Here is a 23,590-nt window from a genome sequence, read left to right as displayed (position 1 = left end):
TCATGCTGCCCACTTCTTCCGGGTGTGCACCGGGCGGCCCACGGAAAATAGTTTTACCTGCACAGCTTTGTCGCGAATTGCACGGACGGGAACAGAAAAAGTGGATGCAACGGTAGTGTATCCACATCGATGGACAACGGAGAAGGCATTAAATCATATTGCGTTACATAAGATTACGAACTACTAAACTCCTTCAAACAGCGCGGCGCATGCTCTGTTCGGTCGTTAAAATCGGCGCAGAACAAGCCAAATAATACAAGTACGCGGACAGTATTACACTGAAACCTCCTTATGCTCAATATTCTGGTCGGCGGACTTCTCCGTAAGACCCATCTCAGCCGCGAACGTAGAATGGGGCACCCACTTGGACGACGAACGGGGAGTACTTTCCTCCATCATCCTGTCGACCTGCTCCAAGGTAAGACCCTTGGTCTCGGGGATCAGCAAATAAGCATAGACAAAGCACGTTGTGCAAAGAGCACCCCAGATGAAGAACACTCTCGCACCAAGGTTGCCCTTGTCAGTGCCGACCATGTAAGGCGTAATGACGGAAATGATCTGCATTGCAGGAGGTCAGTACTATTAGGGAAATGCATAAAATGGCAACATACACAATTCCACAACCAGTTGGAAGCGGTCGAAAGCGCAACACCACGGGATCGAATTGGAAGAGGGAAGATTTCTCCAATAACAACCCACGCGCCGGGACCCCAGGTGGAGGCGAAGAAGAAGATATAGATGCAAATGAACGAGATCATGGCTTTGACAGCCGATGGGTTCTTTCCGTCAGTGACACCAATGATGGCAACAATGAACTCGCACACCAGCATGCCAAGCGCACCCCAAATCATCAGTGGACGACGTCCGAACTTCTCGATGGTCCAGAAAGAGATCGGAGTGGAGCACACGTTGACAAGGGTAGTGATGAGACTCATGAGGAACGGGTTCGAGATCGTGCCGAGTTCTTGGAAGAACGTAGTGCCAAAGTAGAAAATGAAGTTGATACCGGTAAATTGCTGCATCATCTGCATGGACGTGCCGAGAATGGTACGGCGAAGGTTGCTGCTGCGATTCCGCAGGCCACCGCGGAAGCAGGCAATCCAGCTCTCAAAGTAGTTGCCCTGAGGAATAAGCTGAAGCTCGTACTCATTGTTGGCGACAATTTCGGCCAATTCCTGCTGAATGTACTCAGAATCGCGGGGCTGGCCGCGCAGTCTGGCGAGTACTTCAGCCGCCCTGTCCAGTCGATCCTTCTTGACAAAGTAACGCGGAGACTCTGGAAGAAGGAAGAGACCAATGCCAAGAATCAGGGCCCATGCCATTTGAAGCGCAATTGGTATACGGTAAGAGCCGCTGTCGGTATAATTCTGAGTGCCATAGTCGACGCAAGACGCGAGCAAGAGACCGATGGTGACGCAGAACTGGTAACCAGAGACAAGCGTACCACGAACACGGCGGGGTGCAATCTCGGACATGTAGAGAATAATGATGGCCGACACGAAACCGACACCGAATCCAGCAACAAGTCGACCGGCAACTAGGAGACCGAAGCCGGCCGACGCCGTCTGCAGCACCACGCCAACGATAAACACAATGCAGCCAATGATGATAGTAACCCGGCGACCAACGTAGTCAGCAAAGTCGCCGGCCATGAGGGCGCCAAAGAAAGTACCGGCCGAGAGGACGGAAGTAATCGTCGACTTTTTCCATGACGGCAGAGCAAATTGGTCGGCCGGGGTCGTTTCTGGGTCCAACCCAGTTATGAGAGTGATGAAGTATTTCATGCCCATGACGCTGTTGATATAACCGGAATCGTAACCAAAGAAGATGCCACCAAAGGCAGCAAAGGCGCACATGAGGTACGCCTTCAACGTGACCGGCGCCTCGACCCTGGTGACATCGCTAGTTGCAGATAAAATGGCTCCTCCAGGCATGATGAAATGAACGCTCGTTATAGACTAATAGTGGACGAGAATTGACGATGCGAAGTTTAAGCGCCGCAGAGACTGCTGTTGGATGATGAAATAGTTCCAACAAATGGGACCCGCTGAATCCTTTTATATATTTCAAGGACCAGGCGAGCGGGCCGTATGACGAAGCGCGGGGGCCCCGCTGAATCCCCATGTCTAGGCTTTGTGGAGTCAGTCAGCCGACAAGGAGAACCAAGATACACCCCACGATGGTTGCAATTGCGTAGTTGGGTACTAGGCGATGCGACTAGAGCCGACCGGAACGGCAGTAATTTTTTCCTTCTCATCCCGAGAGCTGATGCAGTCCAGCATCGGCTAACAATAGCGTGCGGGGACACTGAAAGATACCTCGAGATACACGAAGACTGTGTACCAGCCGGCCAAGCGTCACAAAACTCACTGCTGGAAACCAGTTGTACTCTTCATTTCGTTTTAGCTTTGTGTGGAGTCCAGTAGTTTATCTCCGGCCGTCATGACGACGGTAACGGCAGAAAGAATTCACAAACGCTAAAGTTGGCCAGCCTATTCACTCACATCACTCCGCACGCCACTTTGCATGTAGCTAGCATTTGGCGAGCTATGAATGGCCATTCGGCCAGCCTGTGACTCTTAATTGACCGTGACAGACTGACAGTGTGTACTTTGGCTCTTCGCGGCTTAAGTTTGTGGATTAAGGAATTTTTAATTTTCCGGGAATGGCAACAGCTAAACCAATCTTGTAGCATTACAGCAGGCGCGTGACCGGCTGAATGTGCCTCGCCAGACGTCCGTCGCAGGACATTTCCCGGACGCTGCACTTGTCACAGCTGCACAAGGTGACCGAATTTAACCTGCCTCTTCACCAATACGGTTTTCTGGGTATTGTCGGCAAGCTTTGGTTGGCGGCTTCTTTGCATGGGTGTTTCAAATCAAATGTGCAAAATAGGGTTCAGGGCTCGACACGGTATCATCGTTGGCAAGACGGACTGGAAATTGAATGCAAACAATCGTCAATGGCAGTGAATAATCCCAATGATCCGAAAGTCCATCGAGTGCCTACCAGTCCGTTGATGCTGTTTGGTTAACTCATTTGCTCATGTACCCCGCCGCGCGACTGTACAACGCATAACCAAGCCCACGTGAACTCAGACCGGCCAGGAAGTGATGTACAAACTATCACAGAAACCAGCGACCCGAACCCGATCTGCTGTATGGCGTCGAAGTGTTTCTGTATCGAATCTGATCAAGAAAACTCTCGCCAGGGCGGTGATTCGGCCCGACCGCGCCGCACTTTCGCTGGCATTGGCATGTGTGGTGACTGGCCGGATTTAGATTTATCCAGGTAACCATTATACCCAGGCATTCCATGTTTCACTCGATTATGTAGTATACCGTGAGCGGTTCCAAACATAATTATGCGACAATCAATTAGCAGTCGCAGTTGAGAGCACATGATCAATATTTGCCTACGATGTGGAACATTGATGCCGCTCGCGGAGTCCCCGTGAACTAAAATCGGCAAGGCTGCCCATGTCCGAAACCGTCCCCACCCGAGTCCTTGTGATGTAGTTACTCGACAAGGCGTCTATTTTGAGCTTGACCGTCTACGCAGGCGACCAATCTGTTCGCTGTCACAATACGCAAGGCAGTTGTGCCGATAGTAGATGTAGGAACAGTCTAGCGCCGAATTGTATAACTATATGTTCAGTTTAATATCTGGATGTCTTGCTCGTGCAAGTCTACTCAAACAAAAGGATAAAGTTGTTCCTTTCTATTCTCATGCACGATTGCATGCCATTTAGCCACTGAATTGCGCGGCCCGATCTACTGAATGCTAGTTTAGAGTGGAAATAGACGAGAAAGTTGGGGGTGTAGCGTTCAAATGACGGCAGAGAAGTAGAATTTCTTAGTGGAGTTATGCAGGACATGGATCAAGTGCATCGGATAGCGGTACAAACGGTACAATTGCCAAAGGTACTGCGACAATACTCTTCACGGAGACCGCATCGGCCGGAGCCATCGATTTCCAATGAGTCAAACTCTGTTGCCAAGGCCGGGTCAGCCTGACCCGGCCGAGCATGGCATCGAACGCTTGATAGTTTAATATCCGACAACTGAGAAACGCGGGGAGTTCTCAATCAACCTCTATACAGCATGCAGAATAATAAATTGTCACCTATAAATTACTTTTTTGTTGTTTCTAGCTATTGCACTTCCTTCACGGCTTCACCGTTGCCGGTCGGCAGCAACTACGAGGGCGACGCGGGCATCCGACCCGAATTCTCCGGCTATTTTCTCTCTGCACGTTCCTGGGACCGGCTTGGCTGGCCTGTCTCCGTTGCTTCACTCAAACACGCCCGCATCTGCAAAATACATGATCTGCATTGGAATCTACCCGCTTTTCACTCGACTTCTTGCAAATCCGGTGCGCGTTGTATTGATATTGGCGTGGAACATATGTTTATCCGGTCCGAACGCACCGCACCTCATCGTGCGCTCACTGTCGCTTCCCACTGTCATCACGGCTGCGGTTCTCCTGTATACGATGAACAAAATGCGTGGCATGAGCTCGCGAAAAATTAGCGGACGATTCGCGACCAAGGCTGCTGTGGATGACACCAACCTTACTGCAGCAACCAGTGCCAAACATGTCTGCTGTCGGTCTTAAGGCGACATCTATTCTCTGACACTGTGAACTTAATTACGGCATTCACTTAACCTAAAAGCATTCACAACAGTTTCCAGAACTTTGTTGTTCTTGTCCCATTGTGGGGCGTTTGAGTTGTGTCATATTTGACGCCAACTAGCCCACCTAGACTTGGCCTCTCGAACAAGAGTCAAGATGCTGATGCCGTCGTCCACGTTCCCCTCATTCCGTAGCTGAGCAGGTCAACCTCCCATGTAGCTAATTATCGAACATATTAAAATGCAACAATTTCTGGTGTACAACAAAGACAACGACGCAGTCCGATAGACCAGGTAAAACAACATCGACAGCAACCAGAGGAATGCCATCTAACCCACTTCCTCGTTCTTCTCCTCATCGGTCGCGGCGGCCTTGTGACCGTGAGTACCGACTTTCAAAAATACTGACGCGATCAGTCCGACCGCGCTGATTCCGACCGCGAACCAAAATGCTGCTTTGTACGAGTCATACAGTTGCTGGACACCAGTATGCGTGCTCCTTTTAGCTGCGGCCTGGACGGCCGTTGTCGACGCGGCGATACCGACGGCAGCGGTAAGCTGGATGGCCGTGTTAAAAATTCCCGACGCTGTCGACTGCGATTCGGGCGGCACGGCCGATAATGTGTGCAGGTTGGCAACGTTAAACGCCAAATCGGCGCCAACTACCGACAAACAAATCGCCGGAAATGCCATGGCCCAGTAGATCAAGTCTATTGGCTGCAATGCCCATAGTAGTGCGGACACAGTGAACGCAGTTAGAGCGATAATCATGAATATGCGGCCAGGAACGATATGCAGCGTGAATGCAGCGACAATGTTCACCAACACGCCGCAAACTGCTTGGGGAACCAGATAGGCCGTGGTAAGGATAGCCGATGCGCCTCGGATATTCTGGAAGAAAAGGGTAATATAGTAGTTAAGGACACCGAGGAAATTCATAAATCCACAGCCAATGATTAGCATACACTATCGGGGACGTTAGCATCAGTAGCAGTGGTAACATCTAGTAAGAACGACTCACCAAGGCGAATCCAGGAAATCGCCAAATATATAACGGCATCAAAGGATTCTGTACCTTCGACTCCCAGAATATAAACGTTGCAAACGTGACTACGCCGACTATCAACAATGCAATCACATACGGCGCGGCCCATCCCTTAGAGGTCGCTCCAGCCTGAGTCAACGCGAAAACAAACATGACCAACCCAGACGTTGCCAGTAGAGCTCCAAAATAATCCAGCTTTGCCAAGCTCTTCTTCGTCGCAGGCCAATCCATATGAGGGTCATCCGGTACCAAGAACCACACTAAGACTGCAAAGACTGAATATTCGATCGTTGAGAAGAAAAGCACGGCACGCCACGAGATAAACTGTGTGCAAATACCGCCACAGATAATACCAACAATAAAACCCAGAGGAGCGCCGGCAGAGAACGTGGCCATAGCACGGTTCTTGCGCTGGCCTGGCACATATGTCGCGCCAATGATACCGACCGCGGCCGGAGTTGCAGCGGCACCTGATAGACCTTGGAATCCGCGAAATACATCAAACACAATGTCATTCTTCATAAAGCCCGACACGAGACACCAAATAGCGTACCACACGTAGGCAGCCAGTACCATCCGCTTTCGGCCAATGCTATCGGCAATCGAAGCCAGGAGCAGCACAAACGCGCCCGAGGACAGAGAAAACGCCGATATAGTCCATGACAATTCAGCACCGGAAATTCCAAACGACTCGCCAATGTGCGGGATTGCAATCTGCATAGCGCCTTGGTTCGAAGTAGCCAGAGAAGCGCCGAACGTGAGAATGACCACAACCGTGATCTCGTGCACAACCGATCTGAACACTGGTGGTCGTTCCTCACTTATCGACTGTGCACGATACCGTGCGAACGCTTCATCCTGCTCACGCCGCCGCAATTCAGACCGCGACAGCGTCCCCTTGAGCTCCAAGATGTTGCTGTCGATAATATTGCTGGCCATACGTCTGCATAGTCACAATCCAACTGTGTGACTGATCGTATATTGTGTAATATCCGAACAACGGGTAGACTACACAGCAGACAATCAAATATATTCCAAAAGTTGAGGTCTGAACAGCGAACTGCGTCGGCCGATAGAGCTTAATATGCTCGAGGAGCTAGAGGTACACTCGCACGACGCGCTTTCATTTGCGATTTTCCTTTCAGCATGATTGTCGTGCGGGCTGACGCAGACTATAGTATCCATGCTATGGTGGTTGGTGCTCACCGGCACTTCGGTTATTGAGATATTGAAGAGTCACTCCCGAATATCACTTACCGTGTGATGTACAACTTCGCGCACTATGTTTCGTATCTTGGGCGTTGTCCAGATAGCAAAGATTTACGGCGTAGGGTATGGCCCGCGGAAGCTCGGATAGCGGCAAAGCCCCTGTGAAATCGCCTTGGCAAGCAACCCAAAGCGCTAACTTCTTGTTCCGATACTCGGAACTGAGTAATCAGCTGCCTAGATCCTAATATGGATTCGCCGACGCTGCTTAATCATTTGTCTGGCAAATTAGGGCTGATTTCGCGTCTGTTGACACTGCTTGCCTGCATCCCGATTTGGTCTAACCAAGCGCGGCTTTTTGAATGGATAATCTGCTGAGATCGTTAACCGAAAGTACTTTCTATCGCGTTCTTTAAGCTCAACCGCAGGCCCTAGGTTCGCTTGCTCGGCTACCGCGATTAGACAGCGCCGGTGGCTCAGCTCTGGACCGCTCTACTAGTCTGATGGCGCAGAAAATTATATCCCTCGAGCTATTCGTCGTCTGGTTACCAGTTTGCCATGACACTAGGGCTCGGGAATGAAGACCGGTTTGCGACCGGTCCGGTCTGTGATATTGACCGGCCGGGGTCTGAAATGACGACCGGGTCCGGTCCGGCCGAGCGCTCAAATTCGGTCCGGTCTGGAATCGCCGAGGACAGGTTGGACCGGTTTTGTAAGAAACCCCAGAAAATTAGAAAGCTATTGCTATGCTCTTCATATAAGGTGGGCATTGCTAGTATCGACGTTCTTTGTTAACCCAACACCCAGATGCATTGTTCCAATCATAGTTTTATAGATTGGTTCCTGTCTCCTGATCCCTGAGTCCTTTGATTGCTGAAATTTAATCCAGTCCTGCTCCTGTCTCCTGTCCTATTTAGTTTACTACCATCAGCTCGGTATCTGCGAGAACAACACATTGTACAGAGATAATCATGACGCAAGCTCCAAGACTGGTACTTTAAGGAGCGTCCGTTGGTAAGGCTTTCCATTGAAAATGGCAAATGGCTATTATCTTGGCAGGAAGACAACCAAGATGTTTACCCAAGCATGGCACTGACAGCGCTCGCCTTGCTCTGTGTTCAGTCCTTTTCAGTGTCGGTTGAGAGTCTCTTCTCGACGGGGAGAGACATCGTCTCGGTAAGGAGGAGCTCACTTAGCTCCACCACTCTGTCTATTCTTATGTTTCTCATACATCATTTGGTCTCGACGAAAGTTCTTTGATTGTTTTCTTCGTTTATGATAGTAATTTTGATTTTGGGTTGTAAAGGGAGACATGACCAATAAAAATGCCTTTGGCTATACTGTCTGTCTGTAACTGCTTGGCAGTCATTGAGGAAAGCTCAACATCCTCCTCAATCGCGGTTAAGGCATTCATGCTGGCCAACGTTGCCTTCACCCTTGCCTCCCAGACAATAAAATTCTTCCCATCATAGATAGGAATCCTCATGGCGTTTGCGCTCGTCGTAAGAAAAGGTATATTTGTAGAAACATTTAATATCAGCTAGTTTGCGAGTGATGGGACATGCTGTTTCCGATCATCGCATTTGCATGGTGAGAACGACCGGTCTCTCTAAACCGGTCCGGTTTTGAGTATAGGGTTGTAGAAACCCGGTCCGGTCCAGGCTAATCGTGCCCACGGAAGAACCGGTCCGGTCCGGGTAAGATCTCGAATCAGGTTCGGTCATGGAGGTCGGGACCGGATTTTGCAACCGGTGGAGAGCCATACATGACACGCGTCCTAAAGTACTCTGTCTAAGAGCGATCGCGGTCGACCGGATCCCAACTGGCATTCATTTGGCGGACACCATCTCGTTATTGTCCCTGGTATCTTCCGGTGGATATGTTGATTCTCCGGCATCCAAAGCTGGGCGGCGGATATCAGTTTACGAGCTCATTGCACTGAGGATTCAGCCCCAGTCGGGCGACATCTCTTCTCGTAATTACCTTCATCTGCCTTCTTTGACTGCTCCTGGGTTCGTACCAATCGGAAGCCAGTTACTCTCATTCCACTGATCTTTCTCGAGCCTCGACCCGGTTTGTTACTGGATCTTCTATGTAAGTGGACCTGTAGACAATCAATCGAATACTTCGTATAGAATATATGGCCATATCAAGTCTTGGACAACTATTGTCTGCAATGTAAATAATTCTATACTGTACAAATCTATCATCCGTTGTCGTATCTATTTCTCCTTCTTGACAGTCTCATTCTTGGCCGCTTCCTCCTCATCGAGCCATTGCAATGTCTTGACAACACCCTCCTCCAAGCCAACAATAGGCGCGTACCCCAACCTGCTTATCGCCTTACTAATGTTAAAGTACCGATTCGCGCATGTAAACGCGACTCTAAATCGAGTAAACAACGCCTCCTTTCCCCTCAACTTGGAAAACAATTCACTCAAGTACGCGAGTGTCATGCCCAAGCCCCGCGGCAAGCTGATAATGAACTTCGGCACGTATCCTTTATGTGCCCAGATTGTGCGCGGCATGGTGAAGAAATACACTGGCGCGTCGTTCGTGATTAAGAAGGCCTCACCCGCGACGTTGGATACTTCGCTGTCGAGCAGCTTCACGGCTGCAAGAACGTGCGCGTGGGCGACGTTGCCGATGTACGTGAAGTCGAAGAGGTTGTTGTTGTCACCTAGTTGAAACAGCGTGCCGTTTGTTTTTAATACCGCGAGCATGCCGGGCACGAGCTGCCTGTCGCCAGGGCTGGGCCCATTAGCCATTCACATCAATTTCCAAGTGAAGTAAAAGATACACACCCGAATAGACCACTCGGCCGCAATGCACATGTCTTCAGGCCGCCGCCCATCCCATTCGCGGCAAGCACGATTCGCTCTCCCAACACCTTCGTCTCATTGTACGCATCCAAGGGCACCTTCGGGACTTCGAACGTCTCATCCGCATTCCGCAGATCCGAACCATCGTAAATCACACTCGCAGAGCTCGTGTACACGATCGCCTTTATTGTCGTCCAGAATTCCTCCTCGAGCGCGACGTCGACGATTGTCTGGGTGCCGTCGACGTTGACTTTGAAGTAGATGTCCTTGCCCATTCCGTGTACAGGCGACGCCGAGTGGACTATCACATCTGGCTTGGTGGCGCGAAAGACAGTGCGGAGCGAGTCTGGGTCGGATATATCGCCTTTGTGGAACGAGATATCGTCGGCGTTGAACGAGTAGAAGTTGGGAGACAGCGCGGGAGGGGGACGGATGTCGAGGATGTGGATTTCTGGCCGGGGCGCAAGCTTGTAGAAATGGTCCACAAGATGGCACCCCAGGAAGCCTGAGCCGCCGATAATGAGCACCGACGAGATTGAAGCTGGCATTTCGTAATTGAGTGCTGGGGATGATGGGGACGGGACTCGAGGAGCCTGACGAATTGTCATGAGTGGGCCGCGTTGGATTATTGGGAAGCCGCGTCGAGCGCGTGAATCCGAGCCAAGTGCGTATTCGGATAATGTACGAAACGTTATTTCAAGAACGAAATATCCGGGCACCCTTGCTCTCAAGACTACAGCTTGAGCACTGATTAACTCCTCAACTCCAATTATATCGTTTGCCAAATTGCAATTGTACCAATTGAAATTCGCTCATACCGTCAAAAATTCAAACTAGTGTTTGATTGGATTGAAATGGTGTCTTAACTGCCTAGCTAGAAAAGTTCGCGTGCACATATTCATTCAATTCGTACACAAAGTAATAATTAAATGTACAAACGCACAAAATCTTCTCAAATTATGCAACATGCCAAACATTTAATAAAAAGAACAAAAAAGCATTTTAGTCTATTTACAGTTCGTCTCTAGCCAGATACATATGTTCCAAATGGTCAATCTTGCGCTGCCTCTCCCTCGCTTGTGCAGGCGCCTCCGCCTGCTCGCTTCCGCCTGCTGGCGCAACCGGTACCTCGACTGCTTCTAACCCGTTGGTGTTGCACACGAGCACGCCAGCCTGATGAGGACTCACGCCGAACCTCCGCCCGTTCTCGACGACCATCGACTTAAGTCCGGAAAATCTGTCACCAGTACGATCCCAAAATAAAGTCTGGAACTTTCGATCCGCCGGTTTTAAGCCAAGCGTGACGGTGTCGGACACGACCAGCGGCTTACCATCTGGGCCAGTCCGGTCCACTAATAACGCGGCCCACGACGCCGATTTTCGACCAAACCACGCCTTGACTTCTCCTGAGTACGAATTGATTCCAGCTGAAACAATGGCGTCGAGCTCGGTTGAGTAAGTGATGTGTGCCGGTAGGTACGGGGTCCTGTAAACTTTTTCGCCCGGATAAAAATGCATTCTACCCAAGCTCTTGTTCGCTGCGACCTCCTCCTCCGGGAGGTCATCCGGCGGGATGTACAATTTATAAGCGTAGATTCCGTATTGCAACGATGCGACATACAACGTGTCGTCAATGTACTCCATACCGATGGGAGTCGTGGACGCACCAATTGCTTTACCGGTGACATTCGTAGTGTTCGTAAAGTCGAGATATCCGAGCGTGCCGAAAGGCATTCCAGAAATGAATTCAAGCGTACCAAGTACACTGCGATACGGGTATCCAAGCGTGTTTGTCAAAAACACCTGCGTTGGCGAGATCGGCGCCAACGCAGCAGGATCGAGCACGGCGTCCTTGTCACGCAAGGAAATAACCTTCTCGATGGTTTCAGTTCCGGGGACAAAATCGAAGACTTCGACAGACGCATTTTTGGCAGCGTTAGCGACGAATATACGGAGGACATCTGTCGCGGGCTGCTCGTTCTCGTCAGGGAGATATAGACCGCGGACTCCTTGTGGTCTCAATTCACCGAAATCGGGACCAAAGTCGATTGGAACTGGCGCGGTATCTTTGACGTAGTTCCAGATGTACACGGTGCCCGATGGGGTATTAGGTCGGTACCCCTATACGACTTTAGCACGAGTTGATTAGTTCTTCGGACAGTCACTTACGGTGAGGAAATTGCTCTGCTTCTTGTATGGATCACAACTGACGATGGCATAGTCACCGTACACCTTGATATCCTCGCACCCGCCAAATATCTCCGGATATTTGACCCCACAGATATGATCATAATATGTGACCTCGGGGAACTGCTCGGGCTCGTATGTGAACCAGAGAGGAGGTCGCTTGGTATATTCACCCCACAAGCCCTTCGCCATGAACCACAGCATGGGAAACATCGCCGGTCCGAAAATCATGGTGACGGACTAATCGTGGTCAAAAATTTTTGGTCAAAGAAGTAGGTTATGCCAGAATATCTGATCTTCCAATTCGAGAATACGACAGGTAACCGATCAAACAATAGAACGAATATAATGAGAACGGACGACAGCGCGAACTTGAAATGGCTTTCTTTGTTTGGCTTTCGTCGTAGCGCCTCGGGTCGTTGGTTCGTGCTGCCCCACCCTGACAAGTCGGCGAAAAGTTAGTTTTGAATGGCACAATCACTACGAGATTACGATAACACTCACATACGGAGTCTTACGGTTTTATAGGACCATACAGCGGCACATTGTTATCTTTCACAATTAACATGCGACACTGTAAATAATGTAATATTTACAAGACGGTTTAATATTTCTTTCACAATCTCCCAGCTGCGCGCTCGTACATTTCACAAGCCGTGAGGGCCTGGTAAGACGACAATTCTTCCCGATGAACCTCTGAATAGATTCCCACGATCGACTGCTATTCAGAAACACATTTGTACTTCGGATATGTCCCAATTGTCAGCCGTCTACGTCGTTGGCACAAGCGACATGTGGCCTCCAGCACAATTCCAAGGACTATATCGTCAACACCTTGCTTCGCAGCACCACAGCACCACACGAGCGCGCTCCAGAAATGCGGTATAGAGTATCAATGTGTCGTAGGCATATTACCACCGAGTAATTTTTTCCCATCGTTTCCTCATCGTCTGTTGCTGCACTCCGCTGTCCTCCAAAACCTTCACCTTCTCTTCAATGTGCGCAACATAGTTCATCAAAGTCTGACTCATATCCCTCCGAACTGTACTCGAGTCAGTCGCGAGCTCCATTAAAAGTTTATTCGCAGTATTAGAAATAAGCTGGACGATGTCGTTGGCAACCCGGATTGTGTGGTCCAGGTACTCTACCGTGCCCTCGGATTGCTTATCTTGGAGACGTTCCATTGCACTACCGATAGTTAATTCGGCTCGCTGTGAGATCAATTGATGACACTTACTGCTCTAATGCCACCTCCACGTACTGTTTGCCCAGGACGTCAATCATGACGAGTAATAGCTCTCTCGCGTGCTGCGGGCTAAACCGAGTTTGTTAATGCCAACCACACAATTACCCAACTCTTCAAAAACACACATCTCAATCTGGGAACTCAACTGCGAGACCCGTCCAACCGATTCAGACAACCACCGCACAAATATCTTTGCGTCTTCCATGTTCAGGTCTTGATCTCCCTCATGCCCAGACTCATAACTCCCATACGTGCTCGGCGCGGTACCTGCGCCATTAGTGTATATTGAAGGGTATAAAGCGGAGCTATTGCTGTATTGGTCGGCACCAGATAGCTTCTTCACTGCGGTCGGCGTGCCGTGAGAATAATCCGTGGTCGCGTATGGGGATGCCATTGATCTGCAAGATAGTGGTTTGTAGAGGTGATAACCGTATCAGCCGTAAATATAGTTAATCGTCACCCAAGTGAAGTAAATAGTGCAAATGGATCTATATCCATTGAAAACTCGAATGCCCTCGCAGGAGGCGGGCGTTTCAGGGGCATTAATTTGTGATAACTACTATAAGGGTTACGTACTCTGATATAATCGCATAATATCGTCACGGAGGGGGATGATAGGTCGGACTCATCAACACGTCACTTGTCACAGGTCACTGTAATTGATTGATTGTCCCTTTCTCTACTGTTTCGATCAATTGCCAACTAATGCGCGAAAATGGACGTGCAGATGCGAGAAGCAGCGCAAAAGAACTTCGAGGTTGAAAATAGCATCGAGACGGTTGATGCCGCGCGAGATGCAATATATCAATATGACGAACTTGAAAACAAAAAAATCCTAAACGAGAAGCCATGGAAAGAGGAGTACGTCTACGAAGTATTCTAGCACTATAATAAGAAATATCCTGCTAATTGTTTGCTGGTGAGCAGTCCGAATTACTTCAAACACGCTCGGATATCAGCCATCGCGCTTCTCAAAATGACGATCCACGCCAGATCGGGCGGATCAATCGAAGTCATGGGTATGATGACGGGTAAGATAGTAGGCGATGCTATCGTTGTCATGGATGCCTTTCCGTTACCTGTCGAAGGCACAGAAACACGTGTCAATCCCCAGGCAGAGGCGTACGAATATATGGTTGATTATCTTAGCACCTTGCAGAAAGTTGGGCGAAAAGAAAATATTGTTGGCTGGTATCACTCGCACCCGGGGTACGGATGCTGGTTGTCGGGTATAGATGTTGGTACTCAAAGCCAAAATCAGCAGTATCAAGATCCGTTTCTCGCAGTTGTCGTAAGTAACCAGATTCGTTGGCGCCGATCTGGTCATATTCCTTACTGACGCATTCATAGATTGACCCCAACCGCACTATATCCGCCGGGAAAGTCGAAATTGGCGCATTCAGGACCTATCCCGAGAATTACAAACCCCCTGGCAGCCAAGAATCAGAATACCAAACCATTCCGCTCGCAAAAATGGAAGATTTCGGCGCTCACGCGAGCCAATACTACGCTTTGGAAGTCAGTCATTTCAAGTCATCACTTGACGCGAAGCTACTAGAGTTACTGTGGAACAAATATTGGATATCGACATTATCTCAGACCGCGTTGTTGACAAATCGGGAATATGCGTCCCAGCAGATGCTGGACTTGAGTAATAAGATCGCACAGGCGGAGTCTTCTATCGGTGCTAGCGTTTCGGCATTGTCGGGTGCGCGGTCTATAGTTGCCGATAGACGTGAAGAGCCTAGGGAGAGCGAATTAGACAAGATTGTTAGGGACACCACTAAGATTGCATCGGAGGAAATTCATGGATTGTTGTCCCAGGCTGTGAAGGATAGAGTGTTCAATAACCTCAAAACGCGGATAAACTAGAAGGTTTTAGGAATGTGAACATACATCTCGGAATGATCCGGTTGGCGGTTGTATACTATATAAGAGTCGGTCATGCGGCACGTTCTATCTACAAAGGTATACACCTATTTACAACTTTAATATCCTCAGAGCCCCAATAACTCGTTGTGTCACATTCTCCTTATCCAATAGTATCATGAGTTGCGGTAATGGAGCCCCCGGAATCGAACCGGAAGACGCAAACCGAAGAGTCTGGAAAACCGTCGATGATTTGTACCCCCTTTCTTTGGCGAGACCTTTAATGTACGCGTCCATATCGGCAGGAGTCCATGCTTCCTGACGCGAGTTCCACCATACCGCGAATTCCTCGAGGACTACATACCGTCAGTATAGAACTTAATAGTAAGTAAATTAAGCATACTGGAAACTGCAGCGTTGCCTTCATTCGTCACAGAGAGGTGCTCAATGTAATTCATCGCATCTGGATTGCCCCAGTCTGGAAGGTTATTATATACATAAGACACCTCATCAGGTAGATCTTTCACTTTGCGTATCTTCCCTTTGAATAAAGTCACCACCTGCTTTATATAATCCAGTTCAAATTTCGATTCGTTCTGCGCGATATTATTGAATTTCTTGAGAAGTAGCGGCTTCAGTTCTCTTGCAACTGCGTCAAGACCGTCAGGCGTCTCGACCAGAGATTTAAGATAGTGCGCATTGAAAAATTCGAGTTTCGAGTCCGAGACTTTCGCATTACCTTTCGTTAGACCATTGAGATTAAACTAGATGCCATTAGTCCACACTAGCTCGAAGACGCCCGGTCGGTGATTTACCTTCTCAATCAGCTGCTCCATAGAAAATATCTCGCCGCCTGCATTCTGTCTCTTTACTTTTGGTTGGTCGGCACTCGCTGAAGGCGACCATCCGAACAACGCCACGAAGTTGACTAAAGCTTCAGGCAATATTCCACTTTCCGCGTACTCCTTTATACCAATATCACCGGTCCGCTTGCTCAGCTTCTTGTCTTCCAGTGAAGTTAATAGCGGAATATGCACAAATTCAGGTGGAGTCCATCCGAATGCATCATAGATGGCTAGATGTTTTGGTGTGGAAGGCAGCCATTCTTCGCCTCGAATGACATGCGTTATCTTCATACAGTGATCGTCTACGACATTTGCAAGGTGATATGTCGGATACCCATCAGACTTACACAGCACTGGATCGTCGTATCGAGTGTCGGCGTAGTTGATCTGAACTTGGAGGTCAAGATCACCGTGGAGCAGGTCAGTTACTGTGGGATACTTTTCGGGTGATTTGAGGCGAATCGTGTATGGTTCGCCAGATGCTGCCTTATGTTCGGATTCGGAATGATCGAGATGATAGCAATGCCGGTCGTAGGTGGCCATAGACGGCGGTGTCAATTTTTGTGCAGATGCGCGGAGCTGGTCTAGTCGGCCTCGTGAACAGAAACATCGGTACGCATGACCGCCCTGCACCCGTAAGTTAGCTTTATTTTAGCATCTCGCTATAAAATAGTAACGCTCACCAGAATCAATTGATCCGCATAATTTCTGTATATATCCAACCTCTCCGACTGGCGATATGGTCCATATGGTCCACCTACCGTGGGTCCTGAGTTCTGTTAGAAAGCTCCGTCTTCGACTTTCCGGGTAGCATACCCTCATCCCAAGATATCCCAGCCCACTGTAAAGATTCGTAAATATTTTCCTCGGCACCCTCCCGTTTCCGCGTCTGCGTGTGTGTTAGCGGTCAATATCCAACTTCAGTAGGAGCCCTTGCAACCCACCTGGTCAGTGTCCTCCACCCGCAAAACAAATTCGCCCTTCGTCGCCCTAGCAAGCAGAAAATTATAGAGCGCAGTCCGTAAAGATCCTAAGTGCAAAAATCCTGTCGGAGAAGGGGCAAATCGAGTCCGCGTGGGGCTCGTAGAGTGCGCGGTCTTCGACTGGCGTACCTTCTTTCGCCTCAAAAAGTCATTCCCTGACAGTTCTTGCAAAAGAGATGAAGCCGAAGCATTTGTACTGGACGTCGCATAGAGCCGTCGTATACAGATCACCCCAATTCGCGGAGGACGCCTCATGGTCAGATGTCTGGGGGGCCAGTTCCGACAACAATATTATTGTCCCGACATAGCTCGAGCAGAATTTGGTAAGTCGCGCCGCGCACCCAAGTTTCGTCATCGAACCTCCCAACCGTGTATTAATTTTTGCAAAACACCACTAATCGCTACTTAACGCACCCAAGCTTAGACTGGATCGCTGTCAAGTACGTCTGAACAAATGTTCTAAATATTCTAACTGTGGTTGAAGCGTTTCCTGGACTAGTGCTAACGAATATAGTGGCTGATAAGACCGATCTCTACGAAGTGTTGGGCCTTAGTCGGACCGCCACTGCAGTTGAAGTCAAAAAGGCGTATCACAAGGCTGCGCTATCGTCACATCCAGACAAGGCTAAACCCGAGGAGCGAGAGGACGCGGAAATCCGGTTTAAAGTCATAAGTCAGGCTTATGAGATTTTGTCAGATGGTTAGTGTTTGCTATAGATGATGGCGAGTTAATCCTATAAATGATGGCTGATGGTACCGCTGTAGAGGACAAGCGACGGGATTACGATCAATATGGCATCGACGCATTTACACCCGGTGGGCGACGTGCTGGTGGGCCGGGTATGAGTGAGGAGGAGGAGTTCTTCCAGGAGTTTTTCGGTATGGGAGGAATGGGCGGCAGTTCTGGCGGTGCTGCAAGACATAATGCACGACGAACAGAAGATGCGGTGCAAGAACTGGACGTTACTCTCAAAGCATTATATAAAGGAAAGACAGAGAAGATGTCGATCAAGCGGAATATTATTTGCACCATTTGCAAAGGGTATGTTATTCGGATCACATTGTCGTTTTGTTTGGGTTGCTGACGGGTAGGTCAGATCAGGGGCAAAGAGTGGCGTCAAGCCACGGAAATGCTCTAAATGCGGCGGTCACGGCGTGATTGAGGGACTGCGACCAATTGGTAACGGCTTAGCAATTCCTGTGTCCACCAAATGCCCAGTGTGCAGCGGGCGGGGAGAAATACTGAAGGAGAAGGACAAATGTAAGAAATGCAAGGGCGAACGTATAATTGAACAGTCCAAGATACTGGAAATATATATTGCTCCAGGATCAAAGGATGGCGACAAAATTGTGCTAGAAGGTGAAGCGGACCAAGAGGTGAGTGTTCTGGAAGACGGTTGGATTCGAACACTAAGACTGATATTTGTTTGCAGCCCGGAAAGCAGACCGGTAACATAATATTCACATTGCACGAAGTTCCAGACACTACTTTTGAACGGAGAGGATCAGATTTACGCGCGAAGCTACGGATAACGCTTGTCGAAGCGCTGTGCGGATTTTCGCGCGGCATTCTTGAGCATCTTGATAGTCGGATCATCAGGCTCTCAGTTCCTCCAGGGAAAGTTCTACGTCCTAATGATATATTAATAGTGGAGAATGAAGGGATGCCAGTAAAGGGTGGGAACGGATTGCACCACCGAGGAGATCTGTATCTCGACGTCGACATCGAGTTCCCGAAAGACAATTGGTTCCTCGAGACGTCGGAGATGCGCAAGATCGCGGACGTTCTCCCATTTGGACCACAGACTGATATCAAGGGCGAGATGGAGGAGGAAGTCGAGTTCAGGATCGCGAAGAGCGACGCCGAGTTCGGCCACGACGCCGATGATGGTCAGAGTGAGGCTTGGGAGAGCGACAGGGACGAGGAGGATCAAGGGTGCGCTCAGCAGTAGATATAGACGTCTGTTATTCACATAAATCTATTCGTTCATGTTTTTATGGGCCAGGTGTGTTTGTTTGGCAATCGTCCAAGATTGGCATATCGCTATCCCATGTGTATATATAGTAGAAAGTTTGGTGTTGCCGGCTATCGGGCACATGTAGCATAGACTAGAATGAGACATATATATATTTCTCTCCTCGACTTCATAGCTCAGTTGCGCTTAGTCGCAATGGCTGCAGATTACCAGTCAAAATAGAATGAGTAAATATTCAGCCTTAATATACTATGATCAGATCCGAAACATGGAGAGCGAACGATAAGCCAAGCTAAAGTGGGTTTCAAATTCAGGCACAGTCACAGTATGCATCACAATCAAATAACGCCAGATTGGCCCAAGACAGTGGTATCAGCGTCAATTGAAGTCATCCGTGGCAAGGGCTATGCTGTTCCTCCGTTTAAGTTGCGTTCCTGGTTCACGCGAGCATGTGCGTGTCTCTTTTGCTGGTGTACCTCCGCCAACGCATACAGCATACGAATACGCGACCACGGCTCCGAACATTCTCCGGTCCTGCGACTCGCAACATATACTAATAGTATATACGAGCGCACGACAAGTCGGGAGGCATCCATGAGCTTCGTCGACCAACCCAACGCTGCGCAGCCGGCGTTGACAGGTATTGTTCGCGGCAGAGTGGCTGCGGACGACAGCTCTGCCAGCAGCACCCTCTCAACAAGCGCGCGCACGCAAGAAGGCGCGTCCGACGCAATGAGCACGACGAGTCACGCGAGCAGTCGTAGCGGGAGTAACGCGAGCAAATTGAATCTGTCGGTCCTCTGTCCGAATTGCAGTACATCCATTGCCCTGGATCTCCCATTTCTGGCGCTGGCGGATGGATATGAGACTTCTCGACCAGCTTCAACTCGTGCTGGTGATTCCGACGGGGAGAGTGACTGCAGCAGTAGTGAATGCGGCTCGGGAGAAGATGAGTCGGATACGGAGATGGAGAACAGTGATGACTACGAGGAGCAGCCCACAACTCGGCGGAGATACCGGCGGGCACGACAACGACATCACGCCCGCAAGACACTTGTCAAAGAACTGGAGCACAAAGTTGAGCAATTGACCAGGCAGGCTGCTAATGCGGGTATGTGTATTGCTAGTACTACCAATATGGTGAGCGTAATTGACTAACGTCCCAAGCCGGACGCGCGACGAATTTACAAGACCAGCTGGATAGAGTAATAAAGCGGAAGTCAAGTATGTTGCGTTTATCGTCACAAGGACAGGGTTCCCCGTTAGCGACACCTGCACCACCGAAGGTATCGCAAACTGTCTCGATGCCAGGCATAACCACGCCGATGCGGCACGTATCGGCGTCGGTTGCTGAGCCAATTCTCTCAAAATCTCGTTCGACATTGTCCATGAAACAACTGACGCAGCAAGGGTTACAACAGCAAGAACAGTTATCGCCATCACAATCGCAACCAGGCATAATGAATCTCTTCTCGTTCGCTAGAACCGTGTCATATTTTCCATTCTCATCCGCTCTGATGTCAACTTCACTACTCCCGAATGGCTACACCGGCGTCAACTCAGCCGCTTCAACTCCCACGCCAGCGCCGTCGTCGCCGTCATCTACGGCCGGGTCGTCAAATATTTTATCGACATCGTCAGCATCCTCTACATCATCAACTCTTTCGTCCCGCACGACGTCGACATCAACCACTTCACTTTCATCCCTTGCCACTGCATCCCCTCCAACAGCTTCAAACGAACAAATCATATCAAACCTGCAACTCTCCATCCAAACTGAAAAGCGACTCAGAGAAGTAGCTGAACTGAAATTCAAGCAAGTAACACAAGAGGTCGAGGACCTTTCACAGTCACTGTTTGAACAAGCGAATGAGATGGTGGCAGCTGAGCGCCGCGAGCGGGCCAAGGCAGAGGAAAAAATCCGCGACGCGAAGGCGCGGGAGGAGAAACTGTTGGAGCGACTGTCGACGTTGGAAGACGCGTTTTCGCGGATAATGAGGTTACGAAAAGAACTTACCGACGAGACTGCAGCTCAAGCCGTCGACGGGCAGAAGTCTGCGGCGGTTGAAGAGCGGCGGAAAAGCGTTGCTCTAAGTATTGAGGAAGTAGCAGCGCAAGTTGTAAAGACTAAGAATGAGGAGTAGTTGATGTTAAACTAATGTTTTGTGAAACGGCAATGACTGGTAGGGAGTTAGTATAATGTTCAGTGTGGGTTTCATTCGGGTTTTATATTGGTGGATGTGGTTAGTTGGTTGCGTTACTTGCTTGGCCAGATTGACATATATATTTTGGATAGGTTCATTCGGTCCAGAGTGCTGTATATATTCATCATACGGTGTTGTGTTGTTTCATATGCAAAATTTTTCCTTTAGTATTTACAAGAATGTACATTACGATTTATTAGTCTAATAATGATTAACGGATTATGATTGCAAATTGTTCATTAGCAAATGTCATTAATATGCTTTTGTCTAAGTGCAGCCAACCCATTCATAAAAGTACATGAAGAAGATACATTCAACATCATAAACCTCCGCGTCGCCGAAAAAAAATGAAATGCCAAATGCAGATGTTAGGTATTTTTGCTTATGCATCACAAATCAAGAATCACGACACTGTGATTTCTTGTGCGTCTTCTGCGCCGGCATCGTCCGGGATGACATGATGTTCTCTTTCCTCGTCCCTATTTATAACAAAGAATGCACTGCCGACAAGGATTGCGCCGACAAGGTACCACAATGAGACATGCACATGGTTGAATATGATGTCACCGATCACTGCCAACGGAATCGTTCCGCTAAGACCCATGGTTACTACCAGCGGCGAGGTTAGCAGAATTGTAACGATCCATAGGTAGTCTGATCCCAAGGTGGCTAAACAATTGAGAAATAAGATAAGCCATACGTATGGCGTCGGCGGCATCTCAAGACGTTCGGCTCCGGTGAGGTGGAGGACAACTAGGACTGGCCAGAGCATTATCGTGTTCCAGATGCCGACGAAGCCGAAGAAGATTTGCATGTTGATCCGCGACTCGTCGCCAATCCGGAGCTTAAGGAGGGATGTGTACAGGCCATAGATTGCGGCAGATCCTAGGGACATCAAGTCTCCGACAACGATCGAGCCGGCAGTCAAATTGTTGTTCTCGTCATCGTCGGCGCTGTCTTGCGTCGAAATGAGAATGATCCCGACCAGACTCGCCGCAATTGCGAACAACTTGCGGTGTGTGAATTTCTCAACGCCGAACAAAGACCCGATAAGCAACGTAAAGAAGCTGGATGTGCATGCAAGAATAGTACCACTGGCGACGCTGGTGTAGCTCAGGCATGCGTTCGCAAGCCAGTTGGCGGCAAACCACAGCACGCAAAATTGTAGGCTAAGCATGGATGTTTCGTGGATGGTCAAGCCGTTGCTCGCCGCCGTATCTAGATCTGCACTTACTCTGTCGGCTACTTCTGCTGACGACCGACTGTCTTCTGCGTCGGACGCCAATGATACAGATTCAGGCGAATTATCGCGGTCGTAAGTGTTGAGCGATTTGAATCCTTTTCGCCGGAGCGTTATTGAACCATCCATAAGGGGCCGAATAAGGTATAACGAGAAAGATGCTGTACAGAGGTACGTCACTAGGTATGGTTTTCTATATATGTCTGTCTCGAATATCGACTAACAAGGTCTTCTTAGCATCTGTCCAAACTAGTCGTAGCAGAAGACAACTCACATTGACCATGAAACTCGACAGAACCCACAAAAACACGACGATTAGCAGGAAAATTAGTCCCAGTCTCCATTTTCGTCGGTTCTTTGTCATTTTGCTATCCTCCGTATCGACGTCGTTCCCCAGTGCCGCTGCCGCCTCGACATTCTCGAGGGTCGCATTGCGGTCGTTACCGCTCGTCATTGCAAAGAGAATACTTCTCCGTCGTTTCGCAACCGGTGTCCGGGGAGGCGGTGTGTTATCCTGAAAGGAAACGTATTCGGCGCCAGGCCCAGTCGAATTCGTACTGGCAGTCGACGCGGTGGAGATAGTACGCAGATGACCGGGACGCTCGGTGTCCGCGAGTGCAGGCGTCGGAACTGCGGTGTCGAGGAGGGGTAAGTTTTTCTTTGGCGATGGCGACGGTGTCCTTGGCATTTAAGCTGTAAATCTGAAATGGAAGAAGAGAGTGTGGCCGGGCCTTTGCAGATTGCGCGCTCTCTATGACTATTACGTACAAAAAAACACTGGGGAGCGCCCGGGACCCGCGATTGTTGTCTGTCGGCGAGAAGCGCACGAGAAGCGCTGAATTACGGCCTTTTCACACGTGCGAATTGCCGATTTCAGATAGTAGAATCTGTGAAAAGGCCCACGAGTAAGGTTGACTGACTATATAAGGAGCAGACGATAATGAGCAAGCGTGTAAAGCATCACTGCGTGTCCAGGTGATGGCGTCGACGCATTTCGATAGGTGTCGACGTGCGATGACGACAGCGAATCTTCATGATTGCGTTATCAGCAGCCGGCCCGCGTCCCACTTTGGCCGTGTTGGACCGGCGAAGTGACGGAACCGGCAGGATGTTTACAATACAAATTATATATAATATGGCAGCAGTCTATATTCGTATTCAAATCAGGAGTCATTTCATCGTAATCGCAACTACAATAGTTGTTCAGTACAGGGCACGCAGTAACCCAAAAATGCAGACTTGCAAACTGTTTAAATTTTAGATTGCGGTGATAACAACTCTTCGCGTGTCCCTGAAGCGGATTATCTTTCCGACACCACATCCGAGTCAGGTA

General features: G+C 49.3%; 10 protein-coding genes across 10 annotated transcripts; 3 read left to right on the top strand and 7 right to left on the bottom strand.

Annotated features, from left to right (window-relative positions):
- Positions 1–130: 130 nt before the first annotated feature.
- On the bottom strand, positions 131–2,326 carry POJ06DRAFT_67189 (general substrate transporter). Its single transcript, XM_056191377.1, has 2 exons — positions 612–2,326; positions 131–558 (listed from the first exon to the last, which is right to left on the bottom strand). The coding sequence occupies exons 1-2, from the start codon at positions 1,932–1,934 to the stop codon at positions 274–276; spliced, it is 1,608 nt and encodes a 535-aa protein (XP_056046772.1). The 5' UTR covers positions 1,935–2,326; the 3' UTR covers positions 131–273.
- Positions 2,327–4,748: 2,422 nt separating this feature from the next.
- Positions 4,749–6,980, bottom strand: POJ06DRAFT_67183 (major facilitator superfamily domain-containing protein). Its single transcript, XM_056191376.1, has 2 exons — positions 5,656–6,980; positions 4,749–5,600 (listed from the first exon to the last, which is right to left on the bottom strand). The coding sequence occupies exons 1-2, from the start codon at positions 6,616–6,618 to the stop codon at positions 4,965–4,967; spliced, it is 1,599 nt and encodes a 532-aa protein (XP_056046771.1). The 5' UTR covers positions 6,619–6,980; the 3' UTR covers positions 4,749–4,964.
- A 2,127-nt stretch (positions 6,981–9,107) lies between these two features.
- POJ06DRAFT_236254 (3-beta hydroxysteroid dehydrogenase/isomerase family-domain-containing protein) lies at positions 9,108–10,255 on the bottom strand (the record flags this gene model as incomplete). Its single annotated transcript, XM_056185890.1, has 2 exons — positions 9,108–9,636; positions 9,690–10,255. The coding sequence occupies 2 exons, from the start codon at positions 10,253–10,255 to the stop codon at positions 9,108–9,110; spliced, it is 1,095 nt and encodes a 364-aa protein (XP_056046770.1).
- Positions 10,256–10,456: 201 nt separating this feature from the next.
- POJ06DRAFT_219569 (uncharacterized protein) lies at positions 10,457–12,298 on the bottom strand. The gene is made up of 2 exons (XM_056185594.1): positions 11,877–12,298; positions 10,457–11,828 (listed from the first exon to the last, which is right to left on the bottom strand). The coding sequence occupies exons 1-2, from the start codon at positions 12,123–12,125 to the stop codon at positions 10,719–10,721; spliced, it is 1,359 nt and encodes a 452-aa protein (XP_056046769.1). The 5' UTR covers positions 12,126–12,298; the 3' UTR covers positions 10,457–10,718.
- A 149-nt stretch (positions 12,299–12,447) lies between these two features.
- POJ06DRAFT_247237 (exocyst complex component Sec10-domain-containing protein) lies at positions 12,448–13,747 on the bottom strand. The gene is made up of 3 exons (XM_056186886.1): positions 13,266–13,747; positions 13,132–13,209; positions 12,448–13,082 (listed from the first exon to the last, which is right to left on the bottom strand). Exons 1-3 carry the CDS (start codon positions 13,532–13,534, stop codon positions 12,806–12,808), a joined length of 624 nt encoding a protein of 207 aa, XP_056046768.1. The 5' UTR covers positions 13,535–13,747; the 3' UTR covers positions 12,448–12,805.
- On the top strand, positions 13,748–15,102 carry POJ06DRAFT_219565 (JAB1/Mov34/MPN/PAD-1 ubiquitin protease-domain-containing protein). Its single transcript, XM_056185593.1, has 3 exons — positions 13,748–14,001; positions 14,068–14,431; positions 14,491–15,102. The coding sequence occupies exons 1-3, from the start codon at positions 13,856–13,858 to the stop codon at positions 15,010–15,012; spliced, it is 1,032 nt and encodes a 343-aa protein (XP_056046767.1). The 5' UTR covers positions 13,748–13,855; the 3' UTR covers positions 15,013–15,102.
- POJ06DRAFT_247233 (tRNA synthetases class I, catalytic domain-containing protein) lies at positions 15,103–17,130 on the bottom strand. The gene is made up of 6 exons (XM_056186885.1): positions 16,799–17,130; positions 16,671–16,743; positions 16,538–16,623; positions 15,825–16,481; positions 15,413–15,773; positions 15,103–15,365 (listed from the first exon to the last, which is right to left on the bottom strand). The coding sequence occupies exons 1-6, from the start codon at positions 17,090–17,092 to the stop codon at positions 15,121–15,123; spliced, it is 1,716 nt and encodes a 571-aa protein (XP_056046766.1). The 5' UTR covers positions 17,093–17,130; the 3' UTR covers positions 15,103–15,120.
- Positions 17,131–17,205: 75 nt separating this feature from the next.
- POJ06DRAFT_247228 (uncharacterized protein) lies at positions 17,206–18,980 on the top strand. Its single transcript, XM_056186884.1, has 5 exons — positions 17,206–17,277; positions 17,352–17,537; positions 17,603–17,879; positions 17,935–18,214; positions 18,271–18,980. Coding segments are annotated over exons 1-5 (1,263 nt in total). The 5' UTR covers positions 17,206–17,276; the 3' UTR covers positions 18,790–18,980.
- A 322-nt stretch (positions 18,981–19,302) lies between these two features.
- Positions 19,303–21,240, top strand: POJ06DRAFT_247227 (uncharacterized protein). Its single transcript, XM_056186883.1, has 2 exons — positions 19,303–19,924; positions 19,981–21,240. The coding sequence occupies exons 1-2, from the start codon at positions 19,408–19,410 to the stop codon at positions 20,955–20,957; spliced, it is 1,494 nt and encodes a 497-aa protein (XP_056046764.1). The 5' UTR covers positions 19,303–19,407; the 3' UTR covers positions 20,958–21,240.
- POJ06DRAFT_247225 (uncharacterized protein) lies at positions 21,241–23,397 on the bottom strand. Its single transcript, XM_056186882.1, has 2 exons — positions 22,532–23,397; positions 21,241–22,476 (listed from the first exon to the last, which is right to left on the bottom strand). Exons 1-2 carry the CDS (start codon positions 22,943–22,945, stop codon positions 21,421–21,423), a joined length of 1,470 nt encoding a protein of 489 aa, XP_056046763.1. The 5' UTR covers positions 22,946–23,397; the 3' UTR covers positions 21,241–21,420.
- Positions 23,398–23,590: the final 193 nt, after the last annotated feature.

Source organism: Lipomyces tetrasporus (genome assembly GCF_029532465.1).
Source record: "Lipomyces tetrasporus strain NRRL Y-64009 chromosome Unknown POJ06scaffold_2, whole genome shotgun sequence".
In the NCBI taxonomy this organism is placed as follows: domain Eukaryota; kingdom Fungi; phylum Ascomycota; class Lipomycetes; order Lipomycetales; family Lipomycetaceae; genus Lipomyces; species Lipomyces tetrasporus.
Note: the sequence above shows the minus strand (reverse complement) of the source record. Positions and strands in the feature narration are given on the sequence as shown.

Bases quoted from the DNA above. Each gene is read 5' to 3' on its own strand.
- POJ06DRAFT_67189 (XM_056191377.1), bottom strand. From the start codon at position 1,934: ATGCCTGGAGGAGCCATTTTATCTGCAACTAGCGATGTCACCAGGGTC. The intron at 559-611 runs GTATGTTGCCAT...CCTGCAATGCAG, and splicing joins CCAACTGGTTGTGGAATTGT to ATCATTTCCGTCATTACGCC.
- POJ06DRAFT_67183 (XM_056191376.1), bottom strand. From the start codon at position 6,618: ATGGCCAGCAATATTATCGACAGCAACATCTTGGAGCTCAAGGGGACG. The intron at 5,601-5,655 runs GTGAGTCGTTCT...CGTCCCCGATAG, and splicing joins GATTTCCTGGATTCGCCTTG to TGTATGCTAATCATTGGCTG.
- POJ06DRAFT_219569 (XM_056185594.1), bottom strand. From the start codon at position 12,125: ATGATTTTCGGACCGGCGATGTTTCCCATGCTGTGGTTCATGGCGAAG. The intron at 11,829-11,876 runs GTAAGTGACTGT...AAAGTCGTATAG, and splicing joins AGCAGAGCAATTTCCTCACC to GGGTACCGACCTAATACCCC.
- POJ06DRAFT_247237 (XM_056186886.1), bottom strand. From the start codon at position 13,534: ATGGCATCCCCATACGCGACCACGGATTATTCTCACGGCACGCCGACC. The intron at 13,210-13,265 runs GTGTGTTTTTGA...AACTCGGTTTAG, and splicing joins TTGAGTTCCCAGATTGAGAT to CCCGCAGCACGCGAGAGAGC. The intron at 13,083-13,131 runs GTAAGTGTCATC...AACTATCGGTAG, and splicing joins GTGGAGGTGGCATTAGAGCA to TGCAATGGAACGTCTCCAAG.
- POJ06DRAFT_219565 (XM_056185593.1), top strand. From the start codon at position 13,856: ATGGACGTGCAGATGCGAGAAGCAGCGCAAAAGAACTTCGAGGTTGAA. The intron at 14,002-14,067 runs GTACGTCTACGA...GCTGGTGAGCAG, and splicing joins GAGAAGCCATGGAAAGAGGA to TCCGAATTACTTCAAACACG. The intron at 14,432-14,490 runs GTAAGTAACCAG...ACGCATTCATAG, and splicing joins ATCCGTTTCTCGCAGTTGTC to ATTGACCCCAACCGCACTAT.
- POJ06DRAFT_247233 (XM_056186885.1), bottom strand. From the start codon at position 17,092: ATGAGGCGTCCTCCGCGAATTGGGGTGATCTGTATACGACGGCTCTAT. The intron at 16,744-16,798 runs GTGGGTTGCAAG...ACACACACGCAG, and splicing joins GGGTGGAGGACACTGACCAG to ACGCGGAAACGGGAGGGTGC. The intron at 16,482-16,537 runs GTGAGCGTTACT...TTACGGGTGCAG, and splicing joins ATGCGGATCAATTGATTCTG to GGCGGTCATGCGTACCGATG.
- POJ06DRAFT_247228 (XM_056186884.1), top strand. The intron at 17,538-17,602 runs GTTAGTGTTTGC...GTACCGCTGTAG, and splicing joins TTATGAGATTTTGTCAGATG to AGGACAAGCGACGGGATTAC. The intron at 18,215-18,270 runs GTGAGTGTTCTG...ATTTGTTTGCAG, and splicing joins AAGGTGAAGCGGACCAAGAG to CCCGGAAAGCAGACCGGTAA.
- POJ06DRAFT_247227 (XM_056186883.1), top strand. From the start codon at position 19,408: ATGAGCTTCGTCGACCAACCCAACGCTGCGCAGCCGGCGTTGACAGGT. The intron at 19,925-19,980 runs GTATGTGTATTG...TAACGTCCCAAG, and splicing joins CAGGCAGGCTGCTAATGCGG to CCGGACGCGCGACGAATTTA.
- POJ06DRAFT_247225 (XM_056186882.1), bottom strand. From the start codon at position 22,945: ATGCCAAGGACACCGTCGCCATCGCCAAAGAAAAACTTACCCCTCCTC. The intron at 22,477-22,531 runs GTGAGTTGTCTT...AGACCTTGTTAG, and splicing joins TGTCGAGTTTCATGGTCAAT to TCGATATTCGAGACAGACAT.